This window comes from Mus musculus, chromosome 4 (assembly GCF_000001635.26).
Source record: "Mus musculus strain C57BL/6J chromosome 4, GRCm38.p6 C57BL/6J".
Taxonomy (NCBI): domain Eukaryota; kingdom Metazoa; phylum Chordata; class Mammalia; order Rodentia; family Muridae; genus Mus; species Mus musculus.
In genome coordinates, this window is record NC_000070.6 from 84,251,409 (window position 1) to 84,278,378 (window position 26,970).

The 26,970-nt window shown below is 43.0% G+C and overlaps 1 protein-coding gene across 20 annotated transcripts in view; it reads right to left on the reverse strand.

The window, feature by feature from the left end:
• Window positions 1-15,395: 15,395 nt before the first annotated feature.
• Window positions 15,396-26,970, reverse strand: part of Bnc2 (basonuclin 2) — a 409,226-nt gene continuing 397,651 nt past the window's right edge. For 14 of the 20 annotated variants that reach the window (XM_017320205.2, XM_017320209.2, XM_017320204.2 and 11 more), the window contains one exon: window positions 15,396-25,039. In XM_017320205.2, coding sequence (XP_017175694.1) covers window positions 24,379-25,039 — 661 coding nt within the window. In that variant the 3' untranslated portion in view covers window positions 15,396-24,378. Of the gene's footprint in view, window positions 25,040-26,497; window positions 26,532-26,970 lie in introns of all 20 variants that reach the window. The other 6 variants (NM_172870.5, NM_001369083.1, NM_001369084.1 and 3 more) reach the window with 2 other exon arrangements.

Genomic DNA, 26,970 nt, shown 5'->3' on the forward strand with positions numbered 1-26,970 from the left:
TAGAAGAGAGTGAAAGAGGAGACCACTGTTAAACAATACTGCTAAGAGAGGGTGTAAATGCGACAGGTGGCAAGACCCTACGTTTTAGAGTCTCCAGAGGGTAGCTGTCACATGTCCTGTGTGCATACCATATCCTTGGTTTTTCCAAGGACTAGTGTTTTCTGATGTGAACAATCAGAATGCAATTTAAATCGGGTTCTTTAATCTCAATTTATATAGTCAGCATTATGTGTGTGTAAACCTAATGACCTATACTCCTAATGCACTGCTCTGTTTAATTTTTATATTACTTGAAACTTTTTCTGCATTTTAATTATGTAAGTACTACATGAATATATTCTCCTGGTTAAAATTTTTCTAACAAAATAGGTTTTTATCTCCAGGTCTTTACTCAGCCCTTTTCCCACCCAAGGGAAATGTACATACATATTCAAACTTGTAATTATATTTTGAAGATTTTTTTTTTCCTATCAAAATTTCAGATATTGTTTTTCACCTTGTTCTGTAAACTTGGTTATAGATGTTACAAATCTTTCTATGTCATTACATTCAGATACACCAGAATTTAAAAATTATTTATTTCTTGTCATTATGTGTGTGGTGTGTGGGGGTGGGTTTTCATGTGCCTTGACGCAGATGTGGAGTTCAGAGGACAGCTCTGTGGAGTGGGTTCTCTCTTTTAACCTGTTCGTGGGTTCTGGGGTTTGAGCTCAGTTAGCATGCTGATATGACTAGTGAGTTAAGCCATTGAGCCATCTTGATAGCTCCAAATACTGTTTTAAAATGATGCATAGACCCTCAGAGAACCTTGAGAAAACATTATTCACTGCTTTCCTTATGATGAAGGCTGGTCCCTATTTTGTATTATTATTGGAGTACCAAGCTCTGTGCTTCAGTCCCTCTTTCTGGCACTTGTTGAGAAATCATCTGTTGGCACACGCAATGTTTTCCCTTCACACCTTTGCTTTGTTTGACACTGCTATTAGAATTGTGAAGGGTGATGGGGGAAGACAGACATGGTTTAGTGAATAGGGAATTCACTTGTGTTTAAAGATCTTGAAGAGGGGCCATGTCTTTACATCATCACCAAGATAGTAGCTGGGTTATCATTCTCTTGAGATTTTCAAGAAAGTGATATGGATTTTATCATATGGCATACCTCCACTTAGTTGGTTCTTACAGATCATATCAGCATTTAAGAAGTGTTCTTGGTGTCCCTCATAGTAATGTTTATCCACAGCCTCTCCATGGACAGATACAAAGGTAACCCTCTCCTAGCAACACCTTGAGCTTCATTTAGTACTGGTTGGTGGTGGAAATCCTTGACTACTTGGGAATTTCATTCTAGCTCTCTGTCTTCCAAACAGTTGCTCAATGCATTTCCTTCCCACCCCATCCATTTACCAATCCAAGTAATTCTCCCATCTTTGTTTCTGCATTCACTGTAGGAATCCTACCTTTGCTTCCACTCCTCAGACAAAGCTTTCAAAATGACTTACAAAACAGACCCTCTCTATCTTTCAGAGGTGTGTTGGCACTAGTGAGTCATAGCGTTCTGTACCCTGCACATAGATAGATAACTCCATCCTCCTCGGGTATATTGGGAGACTCACACATAGTAGTAGCCCAACGGCTACATCCTTGATGAGAAAGACTCTCGACATAGTATCCCAGTGGCTGCACTGGTGTCAAGACTGGATTGATGGGATTTGAGAAGGGACAGAAGAAATGTGTTCCACAGGAATATCCCTCATTAATGGAAGGGAAATGATTTAAAAAGACAAAGACATTTGAGATGAGTGTGCTCTGCTTCTCTTGACCTCAGGTAATGAGAGACTGGATCCCCAAAATTATCTCTTTGCTGTGGGTCAGCCAGCACCTGGCACCATCACCAGGTTCTGCCTGACCTCCTCTAAAAAGCCCTTGAGGTGAATTCTTCTTGGAATTTGTTGGTTGACCTGCTTTCTGACGTAAGGGGTCTTCAGCCTGTGAACCGCGTCTAAAGGACTGGGCATGCTGAGCAGATGTGAGTATCAGTGTGGAGCCTCCTCACTTTGGAGAAAGCCAGGCAACCGTACTGAGCTCCGTTTCCTTAGGAGAGGAAAGTAATTGTATACTGAACAGCTACGGCTATTTTATTTTGATTATACAACTCAAAAATAATAGATTCCTTGTTTTTTTAAATACATTAAAATAAAAAATGTAACTTTCTAAAAGAAATAAATCCATCTAAAACCAGATTTGTTGCATTCACACATATACATGCACACACACACACACACACACACCCATTTACTTGTTGACAATTTTTTATTGTCTAAACCTGCCTTGAGTGTTTTCAAAAACCATTCTCTCCCAGTGGAAGACTTCTCTGATCAATTTTTAACATTCGGTGATTTGAAAATACACACACACACAACAAAGATCAATATAAATAATCTCTCTAACAAACACAGAATAGAAATGGTAAAAAATGAATAGGAATTGTAAAGAATTAGCTGATTTGGCCCCAGGGTTCCTCTGTTCAAGCAGACGTTGGACCCCAAATATCCAGTGAGGATTCAACACAGCCCTGAGTAGGCTGCAAGCAAGGGAAGCTTAAGGAAGAAGGACGGAGGGCTCTTTATTATACATTTGGATGGATTTTATAAATGAAAAGAAGTTTTTAACCCAATGTCATTCTTTCTCACTAAGCCTCTGAAACCCTTTCTCACAGTTGAGAATTCTTGTCATAGGAATCTCAGCGAAAGTGGGAGTGAGAAATGGAAGCAACCCCCAGTCTTTATGGCTATCAAGTATTGAATTCTAGATACTGCCTCATATCATGGGACAATGGCTCTGCGTCTTCCAGACATGCAGGATCCGGGTCAAGTGGCAGGCCAATCTGGAACACTGCTGTTCTTGAAGCAGAAGGAAAGCTGACACACAGTTCATGTTGGCTCTTGATGCTTCTACTGGGAAGTTATCAGCACCATTTCTGATCATATTCCATTGGCCAAAGTAAGAAACATGGCTAATTTTGCTGTCAGAGAGGCATTGAAGCATAATTCTTCCCCTAGGAACAATAGGTGTTGGGGATGAAAGCATATTCCTGTATGCAGAACCACCACGGACACCCCCCCCACACACACCCCCCCCCCCCACACACACACAGAGTTATGAACCTACAAAGACAACTCTTGCAAGAAACAGGCCACCCAAGACTCCCCAACTTGGCCTCTTAGGATTGAAAGCCATCTCAGTAGACATGTGAATGTCATGTAGGGCCTCAGGGTGACATTCCGATGTGGAGTCAAGAACAAGTCCTCTTAGACCAGATCTATGGTGGGAGCTTTACCTCAGTATGTAACTGCTCCTGTCCCTGTCTGGTACTTGAGGTTAGTAAAATGCTAGCTGTTTTTCCTCTCTTGTGAGCAACTGTCAGTTGGTGTCTACTGCTTCCAGCTAAGGAGGGTTCACAGTTAACCCAGGCTTGCTTAGACTCAGTTTCTGCTCACAAGGGATTGTTGTGTAGGCCGTGCTACCCAGAAACAGTTTTCACAGAGAGACGCTGTATGAGTAACCTGAGTGGGAGGGATTGTAAAGCAATGGGGCACACACAGAAACACACACATGCACACGTGTGCATGATCAAACACACATATACATACATGTACACATACATACACATACTCAAGCACACATATGCATATACACATACACACATACTCAAGCACATACATATGCACTTATGCATACACACATATGCACACACACACAGAGGTCAAGATCAAGGTAATGTGTGCTCTGAAGAGGACAGATGGCAGGCAGTGTGGCTTCATTAGGCATACCACATACTCTGGTTAGCTCCCGAGAGTCCCAGGTAACCACTGGCAGGGACATGTTAATACAATTATTTTTATGCCTTTTCTTCCCACTCTAAAATGTGTCCTGACTTAGACAGAAAATTAAGTGGTTGCTCACCTCTAATGGGAATGGTCTTAGATCAGAAGTCAGGAGATTTGCATTTTAATCACAATTCTGCCATCGATTGGTGGGATGACCTCAGGTGAATCCAGTGACCTTTCTGTACCTCAGCTTCCTCATCTAAAAATTAGGAGAGGGAATGTCACTGAGGTCATCAGTTAACACATTCAAAGTGTGTTCTGGTTCTTAGGGCAGCAGAACAGCTTCCTCCATCTGCCGAGGAAGAAAAGGCCCAACGTACAGGGCTCTCTGCTTCTATTTACTTCTTGGTAAATACTTGCTGCACCCAAGTATTTTGTTTGGGAAAAACTGTTGTAAAGGAAGCAATAAACATACATACTCTTAAAAGTCACGGCTCTGGATAATTTCTGAGGACACAGAGGGTCAGGAACCCTGTCCTTTTGCTATCTTCCATACATTGACAAGGAGCAGGCTGTGGGGTGTCATTAAGAAGCAGGAGGGATGGCTATGCCATGTCTCAGCCATTTTCTTTACTTTAGAAAAGATAATTGCCAACTCCTTACTTTTGCCAGGGAAGGCAAGCTGACATTGACATTTACTTGATTATTTTAGTTGTTTGTAACTCTCTTTTCTCTCCTAAGCCCTTCTACCCCTGGCTCCCCTGTCTGTAAAATGGCCGAAAGAAGACCCAAACTTTCCTGTATTTCTGCCTCTGCTCTTGGGGTCCCTCAGTTTATGGAGGACAAGCCTGATTTCAGTGTGTGCTCACCTCCTCTCGGAGACCTCCCTAATCTGCCATAGCTCTGGGGAGGAGACTCCTTGACCCCAAACTTGAGCACTGTGATTAATAGTATTCGTGGCTCTGTGCTGTAGTCTTCAAGGTCTGAAGCCAAGATTCAAGGGATGGTAGGGCCTTGTGTTACTCCCATTCCTCCTTTGCCAATTGGATCACTGTTCACAGTGGCAATGGTGCTAATTCCAGAGATATTAGCAATAGGGAAAGAATAGACTTGCCCCTTCCTGCATGTCTGCTGTGCCTATCAATGTTGCTGAAACAGAAGTTATTTTAAACTTTGCTCGGCTTTCCCCATCTCAATAGCTTGGACCACCTCAGGGGTACCAGTGGGCAAGCTGTGCACTCCTTGGAGATCAGAGTTCCAGGTCTCAAGAGCACCTCTTTGCAGCTACAGATGAGAGCTGTCACCAGGCAATGCCTACTCTGGTCTAAGCTTCAGCTCCATGAAGTGCTTGGTCCATGTACAGGCAGCAAGGCCAGGCCAGGTACGTGCTGCTCACACATGCTGTGCCGAGTTCCATGGGGCCTCCTCCTCTTGGCTCTCCTGAAGTTCTCAGGATCTGGTTTCCTTTCGTTCCCAAGGCCTGGGTGGCATTGCTAGCGCTTGTGCTTACAAGTTCTCCTCTCTTCTAGTCTCCCAACGTCTCTATAGCCAAACCCCTAGTACCCATCTTTACATGGCAATACCTAGTGACATTTCTTTTGGTCCAGGTTGGAGTCTAAAGGGTCTAGTTTGACAGTCATTTACTATGATATGACTTCATACTCATTTCCTCCATGCACCTTTGCATCATAGAACCACTGTAGGGTACACTGTCTTTATTTATCTCACTTTCTATATATGAGGGAAGGCAGTCAATTGTGTTGGAGATATCATCGTTATTTCACTCTCAGACAAGTCTAAGAAATCAACAGAAATTCATTTGTTGAGAAAGTAGAACATTCGTGACCAGAGGAAGAGAGGACAGTGACAAGAACAAGACTTTAGACAAACAGATGCATGGGTTTACATTCAAGTTCTGTTGCTTTGGGAGCCCTATTTTCCCAGCTCTAGAGAGGAACACTCATTTCTGTCTCACGGGTATGTGGGTTTGGAGGAAGAAAATAGGGGATGCACCTCATGTAGGGCTCTGTGTATGGGTGAGACTCACAACTGACGCCCTTCCTTCCTTCTGCCTGATCATTCTGAATATTTGGTAGTTCTTATGTTCACTGGGGACATAGTTGTCCCTAGGTAATTCTTTGCCCTTTTAGTTATTTATAGTGGAAAAATGAGTACCCTTAACCAAAGAGCTAGATTAAGAGTCAGGATCAAGGTAAAATGGGTCGCCATGGCAACCATCCTCACCTTCCCCTTTATGATTGTTTGCACTTATGGACCACACTCACGCGCACATACCTGAGCCTTGACTCTTCCTATTTGAATAAGCTTTCTTCTCTTTGATATGAAATTTGTTAATGAGTCTGACACCTCGAGGCTGGGGAGATGGCGCTGTCAGGAAAGTGCTTACAGTGCACAGCATCAGAAACTGGGTTTGGATTCCTCACAGAACTGAGGAGACTAAGACAAGCAAATCCCTGGGGTTTGCTAGCCACTCAGACAGCCCAGTAGGGCCAATGAATTCCATATTCAAGAGAGAGACTTGGGGAGTACACATGTATGTACACATTTCATACCCATACACATAAATCATATGAGCACGTGCATGCACATAGGTGTACATGCATGCACATACACATAAAATAAAGTAAAAACTAAGCTTCATACTCATTTCCTCCATGTGCCTTTGCATTATAGAACAACTGTAGGGTACACTATCTTTATCTATCTCACTTGCTATACATTCTTTCTCCTCTTGAACAATGGTAGGCTTCAATATGTAGTTATCACCTTTTCTTTAAAATGGATATCATTGTCACTTGCTGGCCAATGAGCAGACTACCTGTAGTCAGGAGTTCATGCCCCATCAGTCTCTGGCCAGTGTTATGAAAAAATAACACATCATGACCTGTTACTATAGTGCTCCAATAATGTACATTCAAGTTACTGATACTGCTTCATGGGCCCCTGGCATACTGTGTAACTTTTTCTCAGTGTTGTTCAGATAGGATAATTACTAAGATCTCTCTCCAAGACAATGAATGACTCCTCTGTCATCCCCATTTTACTACTCACTGATCCAGTGACAGTTTAATTATCTTATTGTACTGGTCTAAAGTTTTTATTTGGTTCCTTGTAATCTTCCATATCTCTATTGAGAGCTTCTGGCTTTTCATTCCTTTCTATAGTATTTGCCTCTATCTTGCAGCCTGCATCTAATGTTTCTTTTTCTGATGATATCTACTTTATCATTTCAGTATCGCTGTCAGCTGATTGCCTTCTCTCATGTAAAAGGAGAGTGTTCTTCACAGGCTGGAAACTTCTGGACTGTGTCCTGGACATTTGGAACATTATACTACATTAGTTTCATTCAGCTGTATTACAAATTACTTCAACTATCAGGTGCTTGAAACAAAAACATGTATTGTCCCACAGTTCCTTCAGAACTTAGATGGATCTTCTCCTTCACTATGCCTTAGTGGTCCAAACAATCAATGTGCTGCTTGGTGGTTTTAATCTGAAGGCTCCTTCTGGAAAGATCAGCATCCAAGCTCCTTCGATGGCTTCGGTCCGTTCATTTTCCTAGTGTTGATCTGAGCATCCCCAGGAGCTCCTCTTCAGTCTTTGTGCTATGATCTTCTCTCAGGCAGAAGCTCACTTATCAAAGTGAAGAGGGACACGGGTGAGAGCACTGTATATGGTGAGTATAGAGACAGCGAGGGAGAGCCATAGGAGAAAGAGAGCTCACCCGTGAATATGGCAGACAGATGTCAGGATGCTTTGTAACCTGTTCAGGAAAGTGATCAGCTTTCTCACCGTTTATCTGTGAGAAGTAAGTCAGATACGCCTTCCAGACAAAGAGAACAGGTTGCACACAAGTTTGAAAGATGGTGTGTGAAGATTACATAAGGCTGTCTTAGAAATGTGTCCACTGCACATGCTCCACTATGTTCATAGCAGCTTTATTTATAATAGCCAGAAGCTGGAAAGAACCCAGATGCCCCTCAACAGAGGAATGGATACAGAAAATGTGGTACATTTACACAATGGAGTACTACTCAGCTATTAAAAAGAATGAATTTATGAAATTCCTAGCCAAATGGATGGACCTGGAGGGCATCATCCTGAGTGAGGTAACACACTCACAAAGGAACTCACACAATATGTACTCACTGATAAGTGGATATTAGCCCAAAATCTAGGATACCCAAGATATAAGATACAATTTGCTAAACACATGAAACTCAAGAAGAATGAAGACTGAAGTGTGGACACTATGCCCCTCCTTAGAAGTGGGAACAAAACACCCATGGAAGGAGTTACAGAGACAAAGTTTGGAGCTGAGACGAAAGGATGGACCATGTAGAGACTGCCATATCCAGGGATCCACCCCATAATCAGCATCCAAACGCTGACACCATCGCATACACTAGCAAGATTTTATTGAAAGGACCCAGATGTAGCTGTCTCTTGTGAGACTATGCCGGGGCCTAGCAAACACAGAAGTGGATGCTCACAGTCAGCTAATGGATGGATCACAGGGCTCCCAATGGAGGAGCTAGAGAAAGTACCCAAGGAGCTAAAGGGATCTGCAACCCTATAGGTGGAACAACATTATGAACTAACCAGTACCCCGGAGCTCTTGACTCTAGCTGCATATATATCAAAAGATGGCCTAGTCGGCCATCACTGGAAAGAGAGGCCCATTGGACACGCAAACTTTATATGCCCCAGTACAGGGGAACGCCAGGGCCAAAAAGGGGGAGTGGGTGGGTAAGGGAGTGGGGGTGGGTGGGTATGGGGGACTTTTGGTATAGCATTGGAAATGTAAATGAGCTAAATACCTAATAAAAAATGAAAAAAAAAAGAAATGTGTCCACTGATAGAAATAACTCAAATATCAACCACTGGATGGCTGGATAAACAAAAATGGGGCTCTTACTTTGCACAGAATAGTATTTAGCTTTAAAAGAAAGATATTTGCTATTCTATGTATGCATCTTGAAGACATCATGAAAGTGAAATACATCAGACACAGAAAGACACATAGAATATGACTTCAGTTTCTGAGACATGCAGAATATTCCAAGACACAAAGACAATGAAGAGCGGTATAGAGAGAAGTTCATGTTTAGGGGATGGTAGCTCCATTGGGGAAGATGCAAATGTTATAGAAGTGACTGCTGGTGATTGCTGTACAATACAACCAAACACTTAAAATAGTGCTTTTATGCACATCTTTAACCATAATTTTAAGAAAGGAAGAAGGAAGAGAGAATAGGAATAGGAGGGAAATGACAAACTGGCCTGTTAATTGCAACGTACAATTTCAGGTCTTGCTCTGTCTAGTCTGGTCTTGAGCGCTTTAGGAGCAGAGGGCTACCTAGAAGACAAATCCACACGACAACCAAACAGGTGCCCAAAGGCCACATAGATGGCATGAAGAAACAACAGTCACAAAGACAGGAATCCTTGATGGGGTTGACCTGAAGTTCCTGAGGAACATACATTTTGCCAAGAAACAGAGCAGAAGAGCCTGGAGAAGATGCAGGTGACGGATACGGGGTGGTGAGCACTTGTGCTGAGGCCCTCGTGGAGACAAAGTAGTTTAAGCTCAAGGTGCCAACGGGTCCCAGCAAGAAGCTCCACCAACTCGCTTTTGCTGATTACCCCAAGCTTGGGAAGTAGATTCATGGCTGCATGACAAGGGTTCAACGTTCTGCCAACCAGGGACAGAGGCTCAAACTAAGGCAGGGACTGCAGCTCCAGCCCAGGCCTGGGTTTCTGCTTTGCTTTGGTTCAGTCTCCCATAGATGCCCAAGGTTCTGTGAAGGCCCTTAGGAAAGGCCTCAGTCTGTAAGTGTAAAGATAGAGGGATTGGCACAATCTCTGCTTTTAAATCCACTTCTTCAGTATTTGCTGATGGCAAACAAACATCTGGTGTTGTTTTCTTATGAATAAACTTGAGGAAGTATCTGAAAACAAAATAAAACAAGCAAACAAACAACAACAATGAAAACCAAAAAGGCTTCAAGCCTGGTTGAAAGCTTATGGATGCTATTGATGTTTTCAGCAGATGTTTGATATGCATTTATGTAGAAAGTTCCACTGTTGATTTACCAGTCTTAAAGCCTTAACTGGGTTCCATCCAAATACCACTCGGTAGTCAGTCTGGGACTTACTCATTGGTCTTTTCCATAGCATACTTTTAAGTTCATCTCCGTCCACGCTCATCTCTGACATAAGCCTAAGAATTCAGAGTTTGAAGGAGTCCATTTCTCAAGGACTTCTCTTTCCAGAGCTCTCTGGAACATGACTAGCCTTGCTGTCTTTGGTACCTTACCCTTAGCTCCCATGGTTCTGATCTCCAGGTCCAAGAGATAAAACAGCAACAAAGAAGCAAACAGAACCCTAACTTCCCACCTTCTTTTCTAAAATGTGTTTTTTATTAACTCTTAGAGAATTTCATATTAAATATTTTGAAAATATTCATTCCAGCATCTTTTCCCAGAGCTACATTTTCTGTCCTGTTTTATGTCCTTTTAAGAAAAAAAATTTTTTTAACCCACTGAGACCAATTTGGGATCAAATTGGCTTGGGATCATCCACTGAAGTATGCTTGACCCACCCGGGCCACACCTTTAAAGAAAACTTATTCCTCCAGCAGCTTACAAATAGCTCCTCAGTGAAGGGTGTGACTCTGCTCTCATCTCCATGGTTGTACTTTGTGTTAATGAGCTAGGACTGAGTACTTCACAGTCTTTTACTCTCTGCACGGCAACCAGTTGTGGACCTTTAGGTTATTCATCATCTACTCCAAGGAGAAGCTTTTTGATGAGAGTTGAGTAATGTACCAATCCGAGGGCATAACCATCAGTCAGGAGGAGTCACTGTAATACTATGTTCATTGTATTAAAGCAGAATAATAGTGGTAGGGTCACCCCTAGGGCCTATTTCTTGTCTAGCCATAAGTTCCTGGTCTTGGTAATGATACCAGGTATGGGTTCCATCTTGCAATGTGGGTCTTCAATATAAGCAGAAAGTGGTTAGTTACTCTTGTAGTATCTATGCCATTATCACATCAGTGAACCTATATTTCCATGCCAGTCAGAAGGATTCATACCTGGGTGAGATTGATGACTATGTTTCTCCTTTGGAAGTGTGCATAGCACCTTCCAGAACTACGAAATCCACCCATTAAGGATGAAGCGTTCGGGTCAGCACCAGCTTGATTTCTGCATGTTCTGTGTCTCAGGAATGTGGTGTCTTCAGCAACAGAGTTTCCCTATGAAGTTCTGGAGAATAACCAAGAACAATGGCGGTAGCCTGTAATGTCCCCACATTCTTGTCAGAATTCCTAGCTTCCCTTTTCATACTGTGTTGGCCCTTGTGAGCTTCTGTTGCTCTTGGACTTAAGGGGAAAATGAAAAGTGATTTCTTCCTGAGTAATCACTGTGGTTGTCTTCAGTCTGTGACTACTGGCTTTGTCTGAAGGTCTATCCAGTCCTGTCGGGATGGTCCTCTAGATTTGTACTCCTGTGGAGAAAGCAGGACCAAGCACAGGGAAGGAATCTTCACCTGCTGCCATCTCACGGCGCTTCGGCCTCTGGCCTTCTTTCACATTATTATTTTTGTTTTCTCCAGCTTTTAAATGGATGCTTCACACAGCTTCTGCCTAGATGTACTCAGTTGGAAAGATGGGTCAGTCCCTCTGCTGGAAGCCAACTGTCTGTCCTTTCTTCCTCCCTTCCTCCCTCCCTCCCTCCCTCCCTTCCTTCCTTCCATCATTGTTTTACCCGATAGCCTAGGCTTGTCCTGACCTTGTTGATAATTCTCCTACCATGGCCTCCTGATGCTGGGTTTACAGGTATAGCCCTACACTCAGCTTTATCTCACTTCAAGTTGTAAAGTGTCTCTTGACTGTTCCTTGCCAGAAATCTCCACCCATTCCCAGAACCCACTCACCCACTGACTCTAATGAGAAGAACGGAACACTCACTGCACACCCAAGGCCACGTAAGGCACATCGTCAAGGCATTTAGAACATAATTCCCATGTGAGAGAGACATGGTTCCTGGATTTTACGTGCACACTGTGTCCACACTTGGCTCACAGAAGATAGATGAGAAATTCGAAGGGCTTTGTGTTCTTGAAAAGACGAGTAAGCTTGTGAGCCTGAAACAAGCCTCGCTTTCCTCCTCTGGAAGGGAGACTGAGGGCACTGGGAAGAAGCCTGGTTTCAAGCACAGGTTTGTGGTTTTTGAAAGAACAGAAAGCATAACAACTTGCAGGGTCACTCTCGGCTGAAGAGGGATTGACGCACCATCTGAAAACAATCAAGAAGTGTCTTGTTTGCAGCCTGCAGAGGACTTTGTGAAAGTTTGGAAGAAAATACTCCACTTAAGGGAAAAATAAGGAAAATTGAAACGGAGAACACTGGAAAGAACAAACTTGGGAGATTCTGAGAGTGCTTTGGGTTGTTAATGGCACTTACATTTGTGAAATGAATCTCTCTAAAAACCTGGAAGTGGCCTAATAACTTAAAATCACCTAGACAGCACATGTCCCCCAAACTGAGAACCACTAAATTCAAATGCTTATAGCCATTAATTTTGGAGCCTTCTAAAAACATGAAGTTGTGACACAACAGACAGAACCTTGGGTTTTAAATGATCAAAGACATATATAATGTTTTTTCTTTAATTTTTTGTTTTTGTTTTTGCCTGTAAGGTCTTGCATTTGGGGGGGAAAAAAACAGAGTACAGGCTAACTCTGGAAAAGAATCAAAATGTATTGAATACTTTATATGGAAGAAAGAAAGATGGTGCCAATGAAGAAAACGAGAATTGAAGTGCTCACCATGCAAGGAAGAGTGGAAGCAAGGCTGCAGGCACTCGCACTTGGCAGTTCCGCAGTTGGAAGGCTGCCGGCCAAGGTAAGACAGGACAGGTTGATGAGAACACTGTGACAAACAAACTCCACCAAACCTGGCCTAAGGGAGGGGAGACTGGGGGAAGAAAAGTGTGCCCCTTGCCTGGGTGGCTGCTGAGGGATAGCATGGTGGTGCTACAGCACTCATCTGCACGTGAGGGTGACAGGCAGATGACTGAATTTGTGGGTTCTGACCTTGCCTTTGAGATTTGTCTTTGTCTGTCTGTCCATTTGTTTGTTTGTTTGTTTTTACAGCTGTCCTTGTCTTAAACACATACTCTTTGTCTCCCTGGGGTTGACTGGTTTCTGGTGGCATCTTAAGCAGCTTGCCACTTGCCAGTCAGGCAGCACATGGCTTCTGAGTTTGTTACTTGGGTCACCACTAGTTCCTTGAAGGGCATGTACTGCATACTCCCCCACCCACATGCCCACTCCCCCCTCCAGACTGAAACGAAGCAGTAGGAGTTCAGAGTACACGCCAGATCTCCAACCAAATGGCATTTGCAAACAGCAGCTCAGCAAAATGCTTGAGAAGTTGCAATGTACCAGCATCGCCAGATTTGGGGTCAGCATGCGAAAGCCGGGGCTCATTATGTTCCTCCCATGCCAACATGGTACAATTAGCCTAACTCGATCATTTCCTCTGGCCATATGTTGGTCTTTAGGGGAGGGAAAGCTTCATAGGCCTGATGGCTTTGAGCTCTGCCTGGCCCAGCTTTGAGCACATTTTTGTCAGTGAGAAAAAGTAAGGTGGAAGAAGGGGTCTAGACAGCGCTGGAAAACTTGGGGCAGGCTTGCAGACTTGTGGAGCTGTGCTTTTTACCTTCTTTCTTCCCAAGGAAGCTTCAGACGAAGGTCAAGACAGTAGCACTGTGGGCAAGGCTGACTCCCCCGCCTCTGCCCTCCCACACAAATAAAATCAATGGAAAGACCTAGAACACCATAAGTTATGTTTCTGGGCCGTGTAGCCTTTATTCCCATTGGAGACCTATCAATGTGAACTAGCACTGTTGGGAAATCTCTTCAGCACCCCTCCTAATCAATACCTCTGTTCATTATACATCTCTGATGAATATGGGTAATGATTGGGTGTCCACGAATCAGGTGACTAAAAATAACTGTGCCTTGCTGAGGATCGATAGCGTTCCCTCCGTATCACTTCAGGCAATTCGATATTAGCAGCAGCCCCTCCCCAAGCCTGGTCACTGTGGTCCTTTCTCGTCCCCATTGATAGATCAGCTTCTTCCTCAGCATTTATTAAATTACCAGCACTTAATCTGCTGCCCCATTGTCAATGAACACAGAGCAAAACAGCAGGGAGCAAGGCTCACCATGGCTCAGGACAGTGCCTGGCCACACCCCAGGCTGTTTGGATAAGCTTCATGCCAGGACTGTCTTCATGGGTGCATTTTCACTAACCAAGAAGGTGTCTCATAGTTTAATAACATTTAAAATGGCTTTTTTTTTTTCTTAAAGAGAAGGAGCTGTGTGAGGGAAAATTCTTGCCAATTACAGACGTGTTATGACAGATGAAGAGATCATAATTATGCCTGCATTCCCTGCGGGAGTGCATTAACACATCAGGGACATTCATAACTACAGGATCAGACGGGGTTGCTTTCCTCCATATCACTGAACCTTTCACTTCTTTGCCTTTACCTCAAATACATCTCTGAGGGCTTGGAAACCAAAGGAAGAAGCCCTACCAAAGTTTGGTGGCTGACACTCTTCTTGTCCTGGGAGGGACCATTGCTCAGACATGTCTGCAGCTGGGCAGCTACTGGGACTGCCCTCAAGCAGCCTGCCCAGAGGTGTGGGCCAGTGGGTTGCTCTGGTGTATATGGGCTATGGTCTTGCATATAGGCCAGAGCAAACAGGGGAAGTAAGCAGCCTGGCTCTCGGTATAGACAGCAGAGAATGCCCAGTTGGAGGGGAGACTTGGTCATGGTCTCCAGTAGGCTTTTAAAAGCATGATTGGTTTAAGAGCTCAGGCAAGATTAAACTCTGAGGAAACAAAAGCAACTTCGATAAGCTTCTTTTTGTCCCACAGTAGTGTGGCAAGAGAAGGAAATGTCGCAGAAAATGACATATTTCCTTCTGATCATTTCATTTCTAGATTCTAACAAGCACAATCTCCGGGGGGTGGGGGGGGGAACCTAGCAAGAGAATATCAACAGAAAGGCAAGCATTTAGCATGAGAAATGTACATGTTGGGGTGTCGGGGTAGGGGGGGACTGCATGTTCAGGAAGCTAGAGCACAAAGGCCAGAGTTTTTCCTTTTGTCTTCCTCTCCTTAAAAAGGATGACAAGGGCTTTTTCGGGGAAGGCCTCCTTGGAAAGACATAGAAGAGGCACCCCAAAGTGTGAGCTTTGCTAAGGAAACTTTGGGGTAGTGTCTGGCTGGCTCTGTTGGGACTGGCTTAGGTCTCTGTGGCTGTGATCCAGCTTTAGACTCTGAGCAGGAGATGAGGTTGTCTCCTGAAGTCTGTTGATAATACCATGATCCAGTCCCCACAGGAGACTGGCTCTAAGTTAGCCAAGGGCAACAAAACTAGGGCAAATGGTTCTGGGCTCCACAGGTAGAACTCTGAAAGGAAACTCAGGCTTACCAAGGCTTCTTCAAGTCAAAAGGCCGGAAGCTTTCAGTGACTGATAAATCTTTAATATAAAAATTGTACAAGAATTTTGATACAAATTACAAGAGGTATTTGGACAAAATATGAATAAAATTCCATTTACATCCCCAAACCCTTATGCATTTTATGCAAAAGACATACTGTAGACAGTTATAGTACAGAAAATACAACCAACGAAGGAAACAGTAAATAAACAATTTCAATTACCTTAGACTACTAATAGAAACAAACCACAAGGTGAAACAAAAACAAAACCCTCGATTAAAAGACATACAGTATTCATGAAGCTACCGACGTCACAATTATTAGGTGGGGGATGCAAGCTGTCCCATCTCTTGGTGCAGTTGCCTTTCCTGATACAGATTTTGGTTCTACCGCAGGCTTGGTGGAAGAGACCTTATGCAAATGAGAATAGAAACAAAGAGGACCAAACCTCTAAAGTCTAGGTGAGAAAGGGACATATCCGGTTAACAATTCCTTTCCCTCAAGATATTTCAATTTCCTTCATCCATGGATAAAGGGTATATCCATATCCATTCAGTATGAAATACAAAAGCTGAGTCTAATGATTTCATTTCTAGAGATGCAACAGAGGGTTTGAGTGGGGGGGCTGGAAGGGGGAATTCCATATTCTCTCAGCCAAGTGAGGAACCTCACCACAACCCACAGACCCAAGTCCTGCCTGGTTTCTCTATCTTCCTTGTCCCACTGACCCACAGTGAACTCATCCACAGCTCTTGAGACTGGCACTGGTGGGATGAGGGAAGTTTCCTCTTGAGACAGGAGAACCAAAGTTTGCACAGGAAAGTGAGTGTACTGTATACAAGGAATCCTAGTCCTATCTTGTTAATACATACTACTAGAACATCTCATTTGCTTAATTCGTGTTATGTAAACCTGGGCAGGGTAGAACACACACACATATCCAAAGTGATCAAAACCAGGCCAAGGGAGGGAGTGTTCTACCCACTTGCCCTAGGAAAGATTTATTTGTTTTTTTGGAGGGGAGTGGGTAACAGGAGGGCAAAGGGCAAGAGTGAGGGTAGGAGAGATGCAGAGGAGATCAAGACAGGCAATGAGAAGAATGAAGGACTCTGTACAAAGACATGCAAAAATGCTCCAAGCAGAGTATGAATTTAAAAGAATAAACAGTCAGTCTTGGTTTATACATCTCAAGTGAACCTATTTACTCAGCACATTGGCCAGGCAGACAGGAGCATCGTGTCTTGTGAATCAGGGCTTACATGAGCCACTGCGCTGATTCAGGAATGGGTAGGGGGATGCTTTGTCTCCTAGCAAAGAAGAGGCAGGAACGTTAGTGCCACAAAGACAGTGCCAGGTCAGTTCACCATGCAGGGTGTGTGGGAGAGCAGCACAAGGGCTGGAGTTTTCACCTTCTTGAAAACCTTTCCAGAGCCAGCAGAGGAGAGCTCTCTTTCCCACACAGGGGTCTCCCCAGAGCATCCTCTCCACCCCTGGATTCCACAACAGAAGTGGGCAGAGCCGGTTAATAATTGATGCCTTTGCCATCTTAGAGGTGTCTTTAGTCAGCATCACATTTGGCAACAGGAAGCCTTATAAAATCTTGGTATAGCACTTAGATTCTCTCTATCTTGAAGAAATATACTTTTATACTATCTACTTCTCTCCATTTCTGTTAAAATACCATCTTCTGTTCTTCCTTCCCTTCAACATTTTTTTTTTTAGCTAAAGAAAGCATTATGACTATAAAATGTCCTCTGTATCCCTGTTATGCAGAGTTCAGGGGACAAGGCTAGAATTAGCTTGCAGAATTTGTGCAATTTTGGCAACCAAGTTTTTAATTACTTTATTAAGATGTTTGGTAACTGCTTATTATAAATACACAGGAGGGAAATTAAAAACAAAAGTCAACACACTGTCTTTACTCAGACCCGAAGTCCTTTTTCAAAGTGCTTTTTTCTCTTCAGTCCTCAGACTGGCTCATGAGGTGACTTAGCACAGCATTGTCAACATCGATCTGATGTTACTTGTCCCAAAATCTGTCTTCCTTTCCTTGCAAGTCTACAACAAAGACACATCTCCACGTGTCACTCTCAGTTGACTAAAACCTTACCTGGAATGTGACTGCTTATAGCCATAGGAGTTGGGAGGAAGCGGGGTATCCCTCAGCCATGCAGAAGGTGTGCAAATGCAGCCTTCATTCCACTTAACTAAAACTAGTCACTGTTGACCCACCGCTAAGTCACCCTTTACTCAGAAATAGCCAGCGCGACAAATTATCTGGGTCCAGGTATTCTGGGCTGTAACATTTTTACCATCCTTCCTTCAAGCCTCTGATCTCTAATTTTGTAAAGCTTACACTCTCTCAAATTCCTAAAATGGAGAATTTGCCTTTCAAATATAAGATCTTCACTGTTTTAATGGCTACAGTTCAAATAATAGAGCCCTATCTTATTCTGATTGTCCGCTCAGTTTGGCAAACAGGTTCATCCATCTTGTTAAATATGGATTTAGAGTCCATTATTGAAAGATACTTGTGTACACTTAGCAAATGGTTTAATGCCAAACATTTAAGGTTCCCCAAACAGTGTTTTTCAGCCACCATTCATGAGCAGTTTGTTTACAGCACACACACACACACACACACACACACACACACACACACACACACACACACACACTTTTTGACCAGGAAGAAAAGCATTCTAATCCTTTCCTCACAGAATATGGGCAACCTCCTCCTATTTGTGCAGGAAAATTTTCCCCAATTGCAATGACCACACCCAACACTCCCCAAATGGATGGACATGGGATTGAATTACTACTTCAAAGTAACCGAGAACAGTCAGCAACTCTCTACTGACCCTTTATGTAAGAAGTCATCTGTCCACTTAATAGCTGGGGAGAGCACATGGAAGCAGCCTTAGGATTCCTGAAAACACAGTCGTTGTGCATATGTGCTTGGAGGAAAGAAACAGGGAGGTGGGGGAGAGAGAGGATGACAGAAAGAGGCAGGAGAGATGGAGGAGGCAGGCTGATTGTGAATGATTGTGTACAGCAGGCAACTGGTGGGAAAGCCTGGCCCTCTACTCAATTTCCCCTTCACCAGGGATAAACAGGCAATTACGCATCCTTTTATATTTGATGGCCAAGTGCTGAACTGGAAAGCACACTATTAGTTTGTGTCCCTTCAGGGCCAGGGCAATAAGTAGCCGGGAGAACTGGGGCCGGAGCAGAGAGGGTGTTGTCTGCTGTTAGTGTGACAGTCTTGTCAGCAGCGTTCACATTACTGGAAGGTAATAAAGTGACAAGTACGTTATTAGAAAGATATGAGGTGAAATTGAACCAAAGCTTCTTGCTGCTCAGCCCTGGATTTTGCTTTTCCTCTTTGTAATGGTCCGCTATTTGTTACAAACTGAGCCTGTCTTGAACACTATGATTTTTTTTTTTTTTTTTTGCCCTGCAATAAAGGTCAAATGAATTTATAAGAACACTTTGGAGAAGAATAGTCTTATAACTGTAGTGTGCTGCTTCAAATGTATGTTTTATATATGATATAATATATATATACATACACACACACACACACACACATATATATATATATGAATGAACAACAGCATTCAGTTTGGTGTACTTGTAAAAATGCCCGACTTTTTAAGTCCTGTTATTAGGCATTTGGAATTTTAAGAATTAACCCCTCCAAAAGACATCATCTGTCAGCCAATTATTGCAGAAGGTTGCAAACATAGTTTTGTGGGAAGACTGAGGATAAGTGGACAGGATGGAGACTGAATGTGTGGGTGTGGGCATGACCAGGACATCCTTGCCGGCTGTAAAAGTGGGAGCTACGGAGTATCACCAGAGTAAGCCCTCTGCAACGACACGAAGGGTGGACATGAGCCCAGCGCGTAGCAGATATATTTTAACAAGGTCAGGAGCAAGAATGTTAAAATTCTTAGGGAAATATGCACCTAGTTACCTCTGTGCCTCAGCGTCCATTTTCATCACAAGACCATCAGCCACACGGTTTTGTGATCACAACGTTCTAGGATGCTGCAGCACATGGAGAGAGAGAGCACTTGCATCTTCTCCATGTCTCATTGTCACTAAAGTGTGGGATCGCTCACTGGCCTTTTCACTGAGGTGACTCCTCTGTCTTTGTGGTCCCAAGGGAACCCTGGCCATTACTTCTCACTCAAAAATAATAATCATAACAAACTCACACCTGCCTATTTTGCCTATCCTGACCCATAAGGAACGTAAGATAGTGTTAAGTCCTCCCACGGTGTATGCAGCGGCTCGCCTGGTCACAGGGAACTCTGCAGGATATTGGAGGATGGATGTGCTGGGCTGGCACCCACTACGAGGCAGAGCTGACTTTGATTTTTCTCCTGAACAAACACTTGTAATGCATTAGCCGTTCTCATTTCCAGCTACACTCAAGCCAGGACCAGAGTCAGATCTGTCTCTTCTACAAGAACTGCAGACTTGCCAGTGTTTTGTTTGTTTGTTTTGCCTTTTCTTGCCCTCTTTACTCAGATCCCTCCTGCTAAAAACAAAGACTGGGAGAGAAAGAGAAAAATCCACTAATTTAAATATTTCTATTTTGGAGAAAAAGTAAATTTGTCATAATTTTAAAACGCTCTGAAGGACAGGGTGTGGTCACAGATGGAAGTCCTTCTCTCTCCTGGGCGTCTTATTCCTTTACAATAGCAGATGCTACACGTCTTAGGGCAGGTGGATTCTATTTACTGTCATTCAACTTAACACAATGCTGGCAGACTAGATGTGATCAAGGGCTGCTCAGGTGTGCTGTGTCCATCTCAGTCTGATTATTGGCTTGTCTGTGTTTGAACCGCCAAGGGTCCTCCCTCGTTCTCATCTATGTGCCTGGCATGTACCTATAGAGTACACAGATGGAGAGGAGAAATTATATGACTTCTCCTGAGTCCAATGGGGCCATGCCAGCCCATTCTTCACAGACTCAGACCCTCCCTTTCGAAACAATGTGTACACTAACTAACTGGTTATAACTGGCTAGAGGTCTCTCTCCCTCCTCTTATGGAAAACATGACCAAAGAAGTCACACCACTAGGTCACTGGTACTAACGTCTAGAGAGAAGCTAGTCATGTTGAGAAGGGAATGCTTGTATGTTTAAACCATAAGAAGGATCAGAAGGACCAGGGCAGCTGAACTCAGACTGCGGATGAGCTACATGGGACTCGTTTATGTCAATACAATTACCAGCAGAAGAGTGTCAGGGTCTTTCACCACATTTCCAAAGCCAGGTTACTTATTATCCAGCTTGTTCCTTGCTCTCTTCCTTCCACAGCATGCAGATATTCCCCAAAGTGGACACAACCTTTCTAATATTTACAAAAACATAGTTTAAAGTGATCAAAACAATATACTTCAACATCAGCTGGAGAACATGCATAACTAATATCATGTATGAGTAATTCTGTACTCATGATAAAACATGGGCAAAAAAAACCAATCAAATGGGAGAAGGCTACTTGGATGAACACATGTTCATAGTAATTGTCAGAAAGGAAAGGGTGGCTGTAGCTAGAAACTGTCTAGGGACAGGAAACTTTTTATGAACAAACAAACATGTCAGAATGGACAGAGATGGAGACCTTGTCTGGTCTTTTCATCCCATCATCTGCATGTAAGCCCTGGAGGTTCTGTCCAGGAGAAACGCCAGTTTAGTGAACTCATTGCACGCAGGCACACCCAAGAACAAGCCATACTTTGGGAGTACAACTGTACATCTCACGGTTTACCATCTCATCATCTACATCCACCTACTTCCCCGTTCTTTTTAAGCAAATAGGCTTTATATTGGAACACGTGGTTGTGAAAAGGCCACCCAAACAATTGGGAATGTGAAGCACAAAAGTAGTGGCTCATAGGGTACACTTAGAAAGTGCCAGCTGCCTGGCTTTTAGCGCCATTTCTGTCAAACGGGCACACACTCACGTTTCCTAGCAAGAACAACTTCTTCAGTGGTATTACTCTTGTACCTTTTTGACCTGGCGAAAGACATTAGCCATGTGTGTGGCAAGTGACAAATGCTTCTCCTGAGCCTGGTTTGCAAGCTGATGTGACCTCCTGACAGCTAGGTGACTCACTCAGGACCACTGTTTGACATTTTACTGGCATTCACTTAAACAGACTAAACACTGAGTTTTTGTAGAGGTGATTTCTCACATTTCTAAGAATGTAACACTTGAAAGTTGCTCAAACACAGATCCTTATTAGTGTTCAGAAAACAAGGTGTGGCTTAGTCTACACACACTCCAAAACACAGTTTCCACAATTCCTGCTGAGATTGCAGCAATGTGTTTCAATTCTCTTTGAATCCAGCACTTGGTATCAGGGCAACAGAGCAGCAATATAGAGAACGCTAAGAGGGCCGAATGTTTGCAAACAAATGTTCATTATTCTGGTTCAATTATTCACAAACATACTGTACAGAGTTTTGTACATTATAAAATGAAGGGACACGTTTGTTCAGTTTAACATGACAACAAAGCAAAGCAGCTAAGGGTTGGGAGAATCAAAGGGACAGGGAAACAGAAACAGTTACTACTAATTCCTCAGCTTTTACCGTAAACATTTGGCATTTAACAGACATTGTGTGTGACAGCTTCTTCTGCCCTGCAAATGCTTTTGGACTTTCCTCAAGGTGGGATAAATGAAGAAGCAAGCCGAACCATGGCTTCCTCAGAAGGAGACAAAGATAAAGCTTTAGGAACACCTAGCTTATCGCTAATAGTCTACTGCTAAAAAATTCTGAAAAACAGAAAATATCCGGAACCCCCAAATGAATGATCCTTAATTTTGGAAAAAAAAAACAAAACAAATAAATACTGTGAGGTACAATAAGTCACACAGGAATAATAACAGAAACATATCGACAGCTTCCTTTGGCAAATGTAACGGAAGTGAATGCTGATGTGAACACAGAAAAAAATTTTACAAAACATGAAAAATGGAAATGATATGAAAAACTGAAACAAAGGGTGTTTCTAAGTTTTACACGGATGGGAGAAATGTTTGAGGCCATGAAATGAAGAAAAAAAAATACATTCTCTTTCTATTATGTAGGTTGACACAATATTAGTGTTTACTCCCCACTTCCCCACCCCCCCACCCAAAGGAAAAAAAAAAGACAATAAAACAAACGCAGTCCACAAGCACACCCCAGCAGTTCTGGCTACCTATGAGGTTGAGTAAATATCCTCACTTAGTCAGTATGCTGTGGTAGCTGAGGCTGCTGATGTGGTTAACCAGCTCAGGCAACATGTGTAAACATCAGAAACAAAACAAAACAAGAAGGTTCAGAGCAGTGTCCCCCACCCACCCTTGTCCTCACTCTCCACTGCTTGGTTTCAGGCTTGCTCTCATTTCTCTCTGACAAATTTGCATGGGGAAAAACACAAAACACTACTACGCAGGGAGACCCTGTCTTCTGCCCCTGGAGAAGGGGGCTGCTCAGCTCAAGGTCAGCACAGGCATTCAGAGCTTCCATGAAGAACTGCTGGGAACTTTGATTTCCTCTATTAAGCAGGCCTGACTGGCAGTGCTACTGTGACAAACAAGAGACCAATCAGCTCGGACTTTCTTTCTTTTCAAAGGATAAGGGTTGGGGCCTTGGAAGTGAGTCCAGTCTCCTACTGTAGGCAGCTTTGTTCCTTTAGTGAGCAATCTGGGCTACTGTGCCCGAAATATTATCCTGCCTCTACCAAAGGAACACCTTGGCTTTTTCACACCGCGGTATTTTGTTTTCTGGGACTTAACGTGTATAGAGGAAGGATGTAATGTTGATTCTAATAACATTCGGCACTCAAAAGGATCACCGTGTGTGCGTGTGCGTGTGTGTGTTTAAGCGGTTTTCTGGTGGCCAAAGAATTGGCATGTGGTTATGTTGAGTGACTAATTGTATTTTCTTTTCTGAAAACTTGTGCAAAGTTGGCAGTTTTGTGTTAACACTAATACTCTTTTTGTTGGGCATTTGTGCCCTTTACTGACCAGACCATTTTCATACAGTGGGTTGTTTTTTAAAAGAAAGATGCTCCTTGAAGTATGGCGGTAGTTTCTGGGTAAAAGGAAGCCTGGGTATTACACATCCCCTTTAGCGTACGAACAAAGTGCATGATGGGATTTACGTACTGGTACAGGACATTTTTAAGAAATCAGACCTGTGCTGTGAAGCATGCCAGCACAGCTTTACCACTACATCTAACAGGTTAGGAAAAACAAGACCATGTTTTGTTTTTTGTTTTTTTGTTGTTTTTTTTTTTAAAGAAAATGTGCATTAATGCTAACAAAAATGAATAGAACTAGCCAGCAAACTATTTATTTCCTGCATATCTAACAGCTGGATGTAACTGCCAAAATTAAAGGAGAGTTAAAGAACCATCAATACAATTGCTTTACATCATTGGCCTCTCAAGGCTAAATATTTACAGGTGAATCTGCCATGCTTTAACTAAAGACTCTCTCAAAACCCTAAAGTTCACAAAAGACAACTGTAAGAAGTTCCTTTTTGTTTCTTTTCTCTTTTTTCCCCTTTTATTTATTTATTGTTTTTGCAGGCAACAGTCATAGGTACAACAAAATGTCTCTTTGGAGAAGACCAAGAATTATCCTATCAAAATTGGGGTTAGTTGCACACTTTGTGTGTTATGTTGTGTTTGTGTGTGTGTGTGTGTGTGTGTGTGTGTGCTGAAAAGGGCACTCTTGTTTTTACCCCAAGTAAAAGATCCACCCTCTCCCAAAACTATAAAGGAAAAAGAAAAAAATTTCAAAAGCACCTAGTATTTATCATTTTTATCTAAAGAAAAGAAAGTATGTGTGTGCACAAGTGTAGACACAGAGGCACACATATGTACACACACATATGTGCCCCACTGCGGAAGCACACACTGGCTATGGCAGTTCAAACATGTAGGCCATCTGGTGAGAGCTGGCATTTGGAGTGTCCGTTCTGGGACTAATCTATTGAAGTGAAGGGAATGTTTTTGTGAAGATTGGGGTTCTGGCTGTGCCTGTTTCGGCTTCGCACAGAGGAGAACATCATGTTACAGCCGGGGACTTTGCACTTATGCATCTCTCGCAAATGCACAGTTTTGTAGTGGACCCGCAGGGTCCCCTTGTTGCTGTACATTTTGTGGCAAATGTTGCACATGATCCCACCATTGCTCCCAGACAAACTGCTGAACATAAGAGATCCTGAAACTTCAGCCCCGAGGCTGCCGGGGAGGGTGGGGGCCTCGGCCTTGTGAGTGGATTCCCCACTGTCACTCGCGCCATCGATGTCGTCGAGAAGAATCCCCTCATCGCTGCCTGCATCGGACTCTCTGGAGGAATGGACACTGCTGCTGGACTGGAGGCTGGAGGTGGTACTCAGGTCAAGGACCATGTAGTCCTCTGCCATGCCTCTCCCGTACCCATTCAGGTGGGAGTCTTCAGTCCCTGCGGGAGAGGAGGCATCTTCCCTGCCATCGAGCCCCAGAGGGTGCTGGGCACCATAGATCTTCATCAAAAATTCATCCCGGAGGTCCTTGCTAAGGGAGGGCTGCGATGAGTCCAGGCTCATGTCATCCAGTTCTTTGGTCAACAGTTTACGATGCAGGTTTATATTGGCACTGTGTCTAGGAAAACAAGAGGGGAGGGGGGAGGCGCACAGGGAGTGGGGAGGGGGGAGAAAAAGGAGGGCATTTTAAAATTGATTCAACTTTCATTAAGCACCAAATAAGCACATTCATTCCTAATTACACCATCAGAAAAGCAAGCATTCCCCTCCATCCTCAGGATCTGGGAGTGAGTGCAGGTGGGAGGAGCGAAAGGGGGACTTTCCATTAACGTAGTAATTTTTATGAATAAGTTCTTCGAGAGAGAGCGCAGGATGAAGGCAAACCCCGGCACTCTTTTCTCAATGGCTGTTCCTGTTAGTGTGTCAGCCACAGAGGACCTCGCAGCAGACAGCTTATACATTAAATAAGAGCAGGAGAATAAACATGAAACAGGGTAAAAGAATGGAAATTCTCTCCTCGTCTCAATGGAACAGTCTAAATGTACTTAAAATCGGAAAAGAACAGCAAATAAACTGTTCCTGGTGCAGCAAATACTGTGTAAAAAGATGAGCATTTTCAAAACGTAAATGGTGTACGTAATTTAGGTTTAACTTTAAAAAAAAATTTTCCTCCTCACTCTCCTGTATTTCATGTTTATAGTTAAAAAAAAAAGTCTTAGCAAATTAGTGACTTCAAATAGTTAAGAGATCCTTTCTTGAACCTATCTGGAATTCCAGTCAAATCTAATAGTAAAATACATTTATTTTTTCAAAAGTTACTACATTTTATAGTATTGAACTGTCTTCATAAAATAATGCTATTTCAAGGTTTAATTCTTTAAAGCATAAGCTGCTATTTTCTAAAATATCCGGCCCCTACCTCCCCCCATAAAAAATCCAAAAGGATAAAATTAATGCACAGTAAATTAAAAAAATTCAAACACAATGACATATATTCCCTTTATTTGACAAATAGAACCCTTGCTTTGACAAGCAAAACCTCACCGAAAGCTTTGCTTGTGTTTAAAAGGGTGAGATTCATTCCCAGAGCATCTATAGGGATCTCACTTGAAAAGTCCATGTCACTGTTTATCTGAAAACATTGCCTTGTATTTACATCCCCCGTTGACTTTTAAAGCGCCCTTGGGCATATACCTCTCTCCACCTGCAAATGCTCAGATATTTGCCAAGTCCCTAAATTGAAAGCTACCCTCCAAAAAATAAAGTGATATAGAAACAGGAAATAAAACTTGCCAGCGTCAGAAGCTGGCATCTTAGAGAAGTTAATTGTGATAGTAGAAATGACCTAAACGGCCAGCATTAACTTCATGAGACCTCCTACTTATAATGAAAAGCCACTTCAATTGGCACCAAGTATAGCTAACATTTCCTAGAGATGTGTGAGAGGTATGTGCCTCCAGGACCAGAAAGGAGGGAGAGGTGTCCCACCTTTCCACATGAGACAATCAGCACTCTGGGTGGAGGGGGCAGAGGGGGGCAGCCCTCTCCACGCTGCACTTGGGAAGGCTGAGCTTACCTTGTGACAATAAGATCAGCTTTCTAATCTTTTGCTAAATCGATCACAAAAGAAAGCAAGAATGAGAGACAGAGAGAGAGAGAGAGAAAGAGAGAGAGAGAGAGGGAGAAAGAGAGAGAGAAAACAAATTCACATTCTAGGCATCCGGTTTTAAAAAACTTAAACAATAAAATAGGGATTTAAATTGTCTGATCTCAAAATTATTTTCTGTCATAAGTGATCATCTGTATGTTGTCTTGATTTTCAGATCACCTGAATATTCCAAAAACCATAAATCAAATGAGCTAAAACCGAATTTACAGCATCAGCATCATCCATAAATGAGTTCCAAACAGATGCATGCAGTGTGCGGATGTATGAATGTAGATAAACAGATGTTGTCACCACAGTCCTGTTCTGACATTCACCCTCTCTTCCCCTAACACCCCCCTGCCACTTGTCCCTGGTGTCAGGTGACTCAAGTGTACACTGCT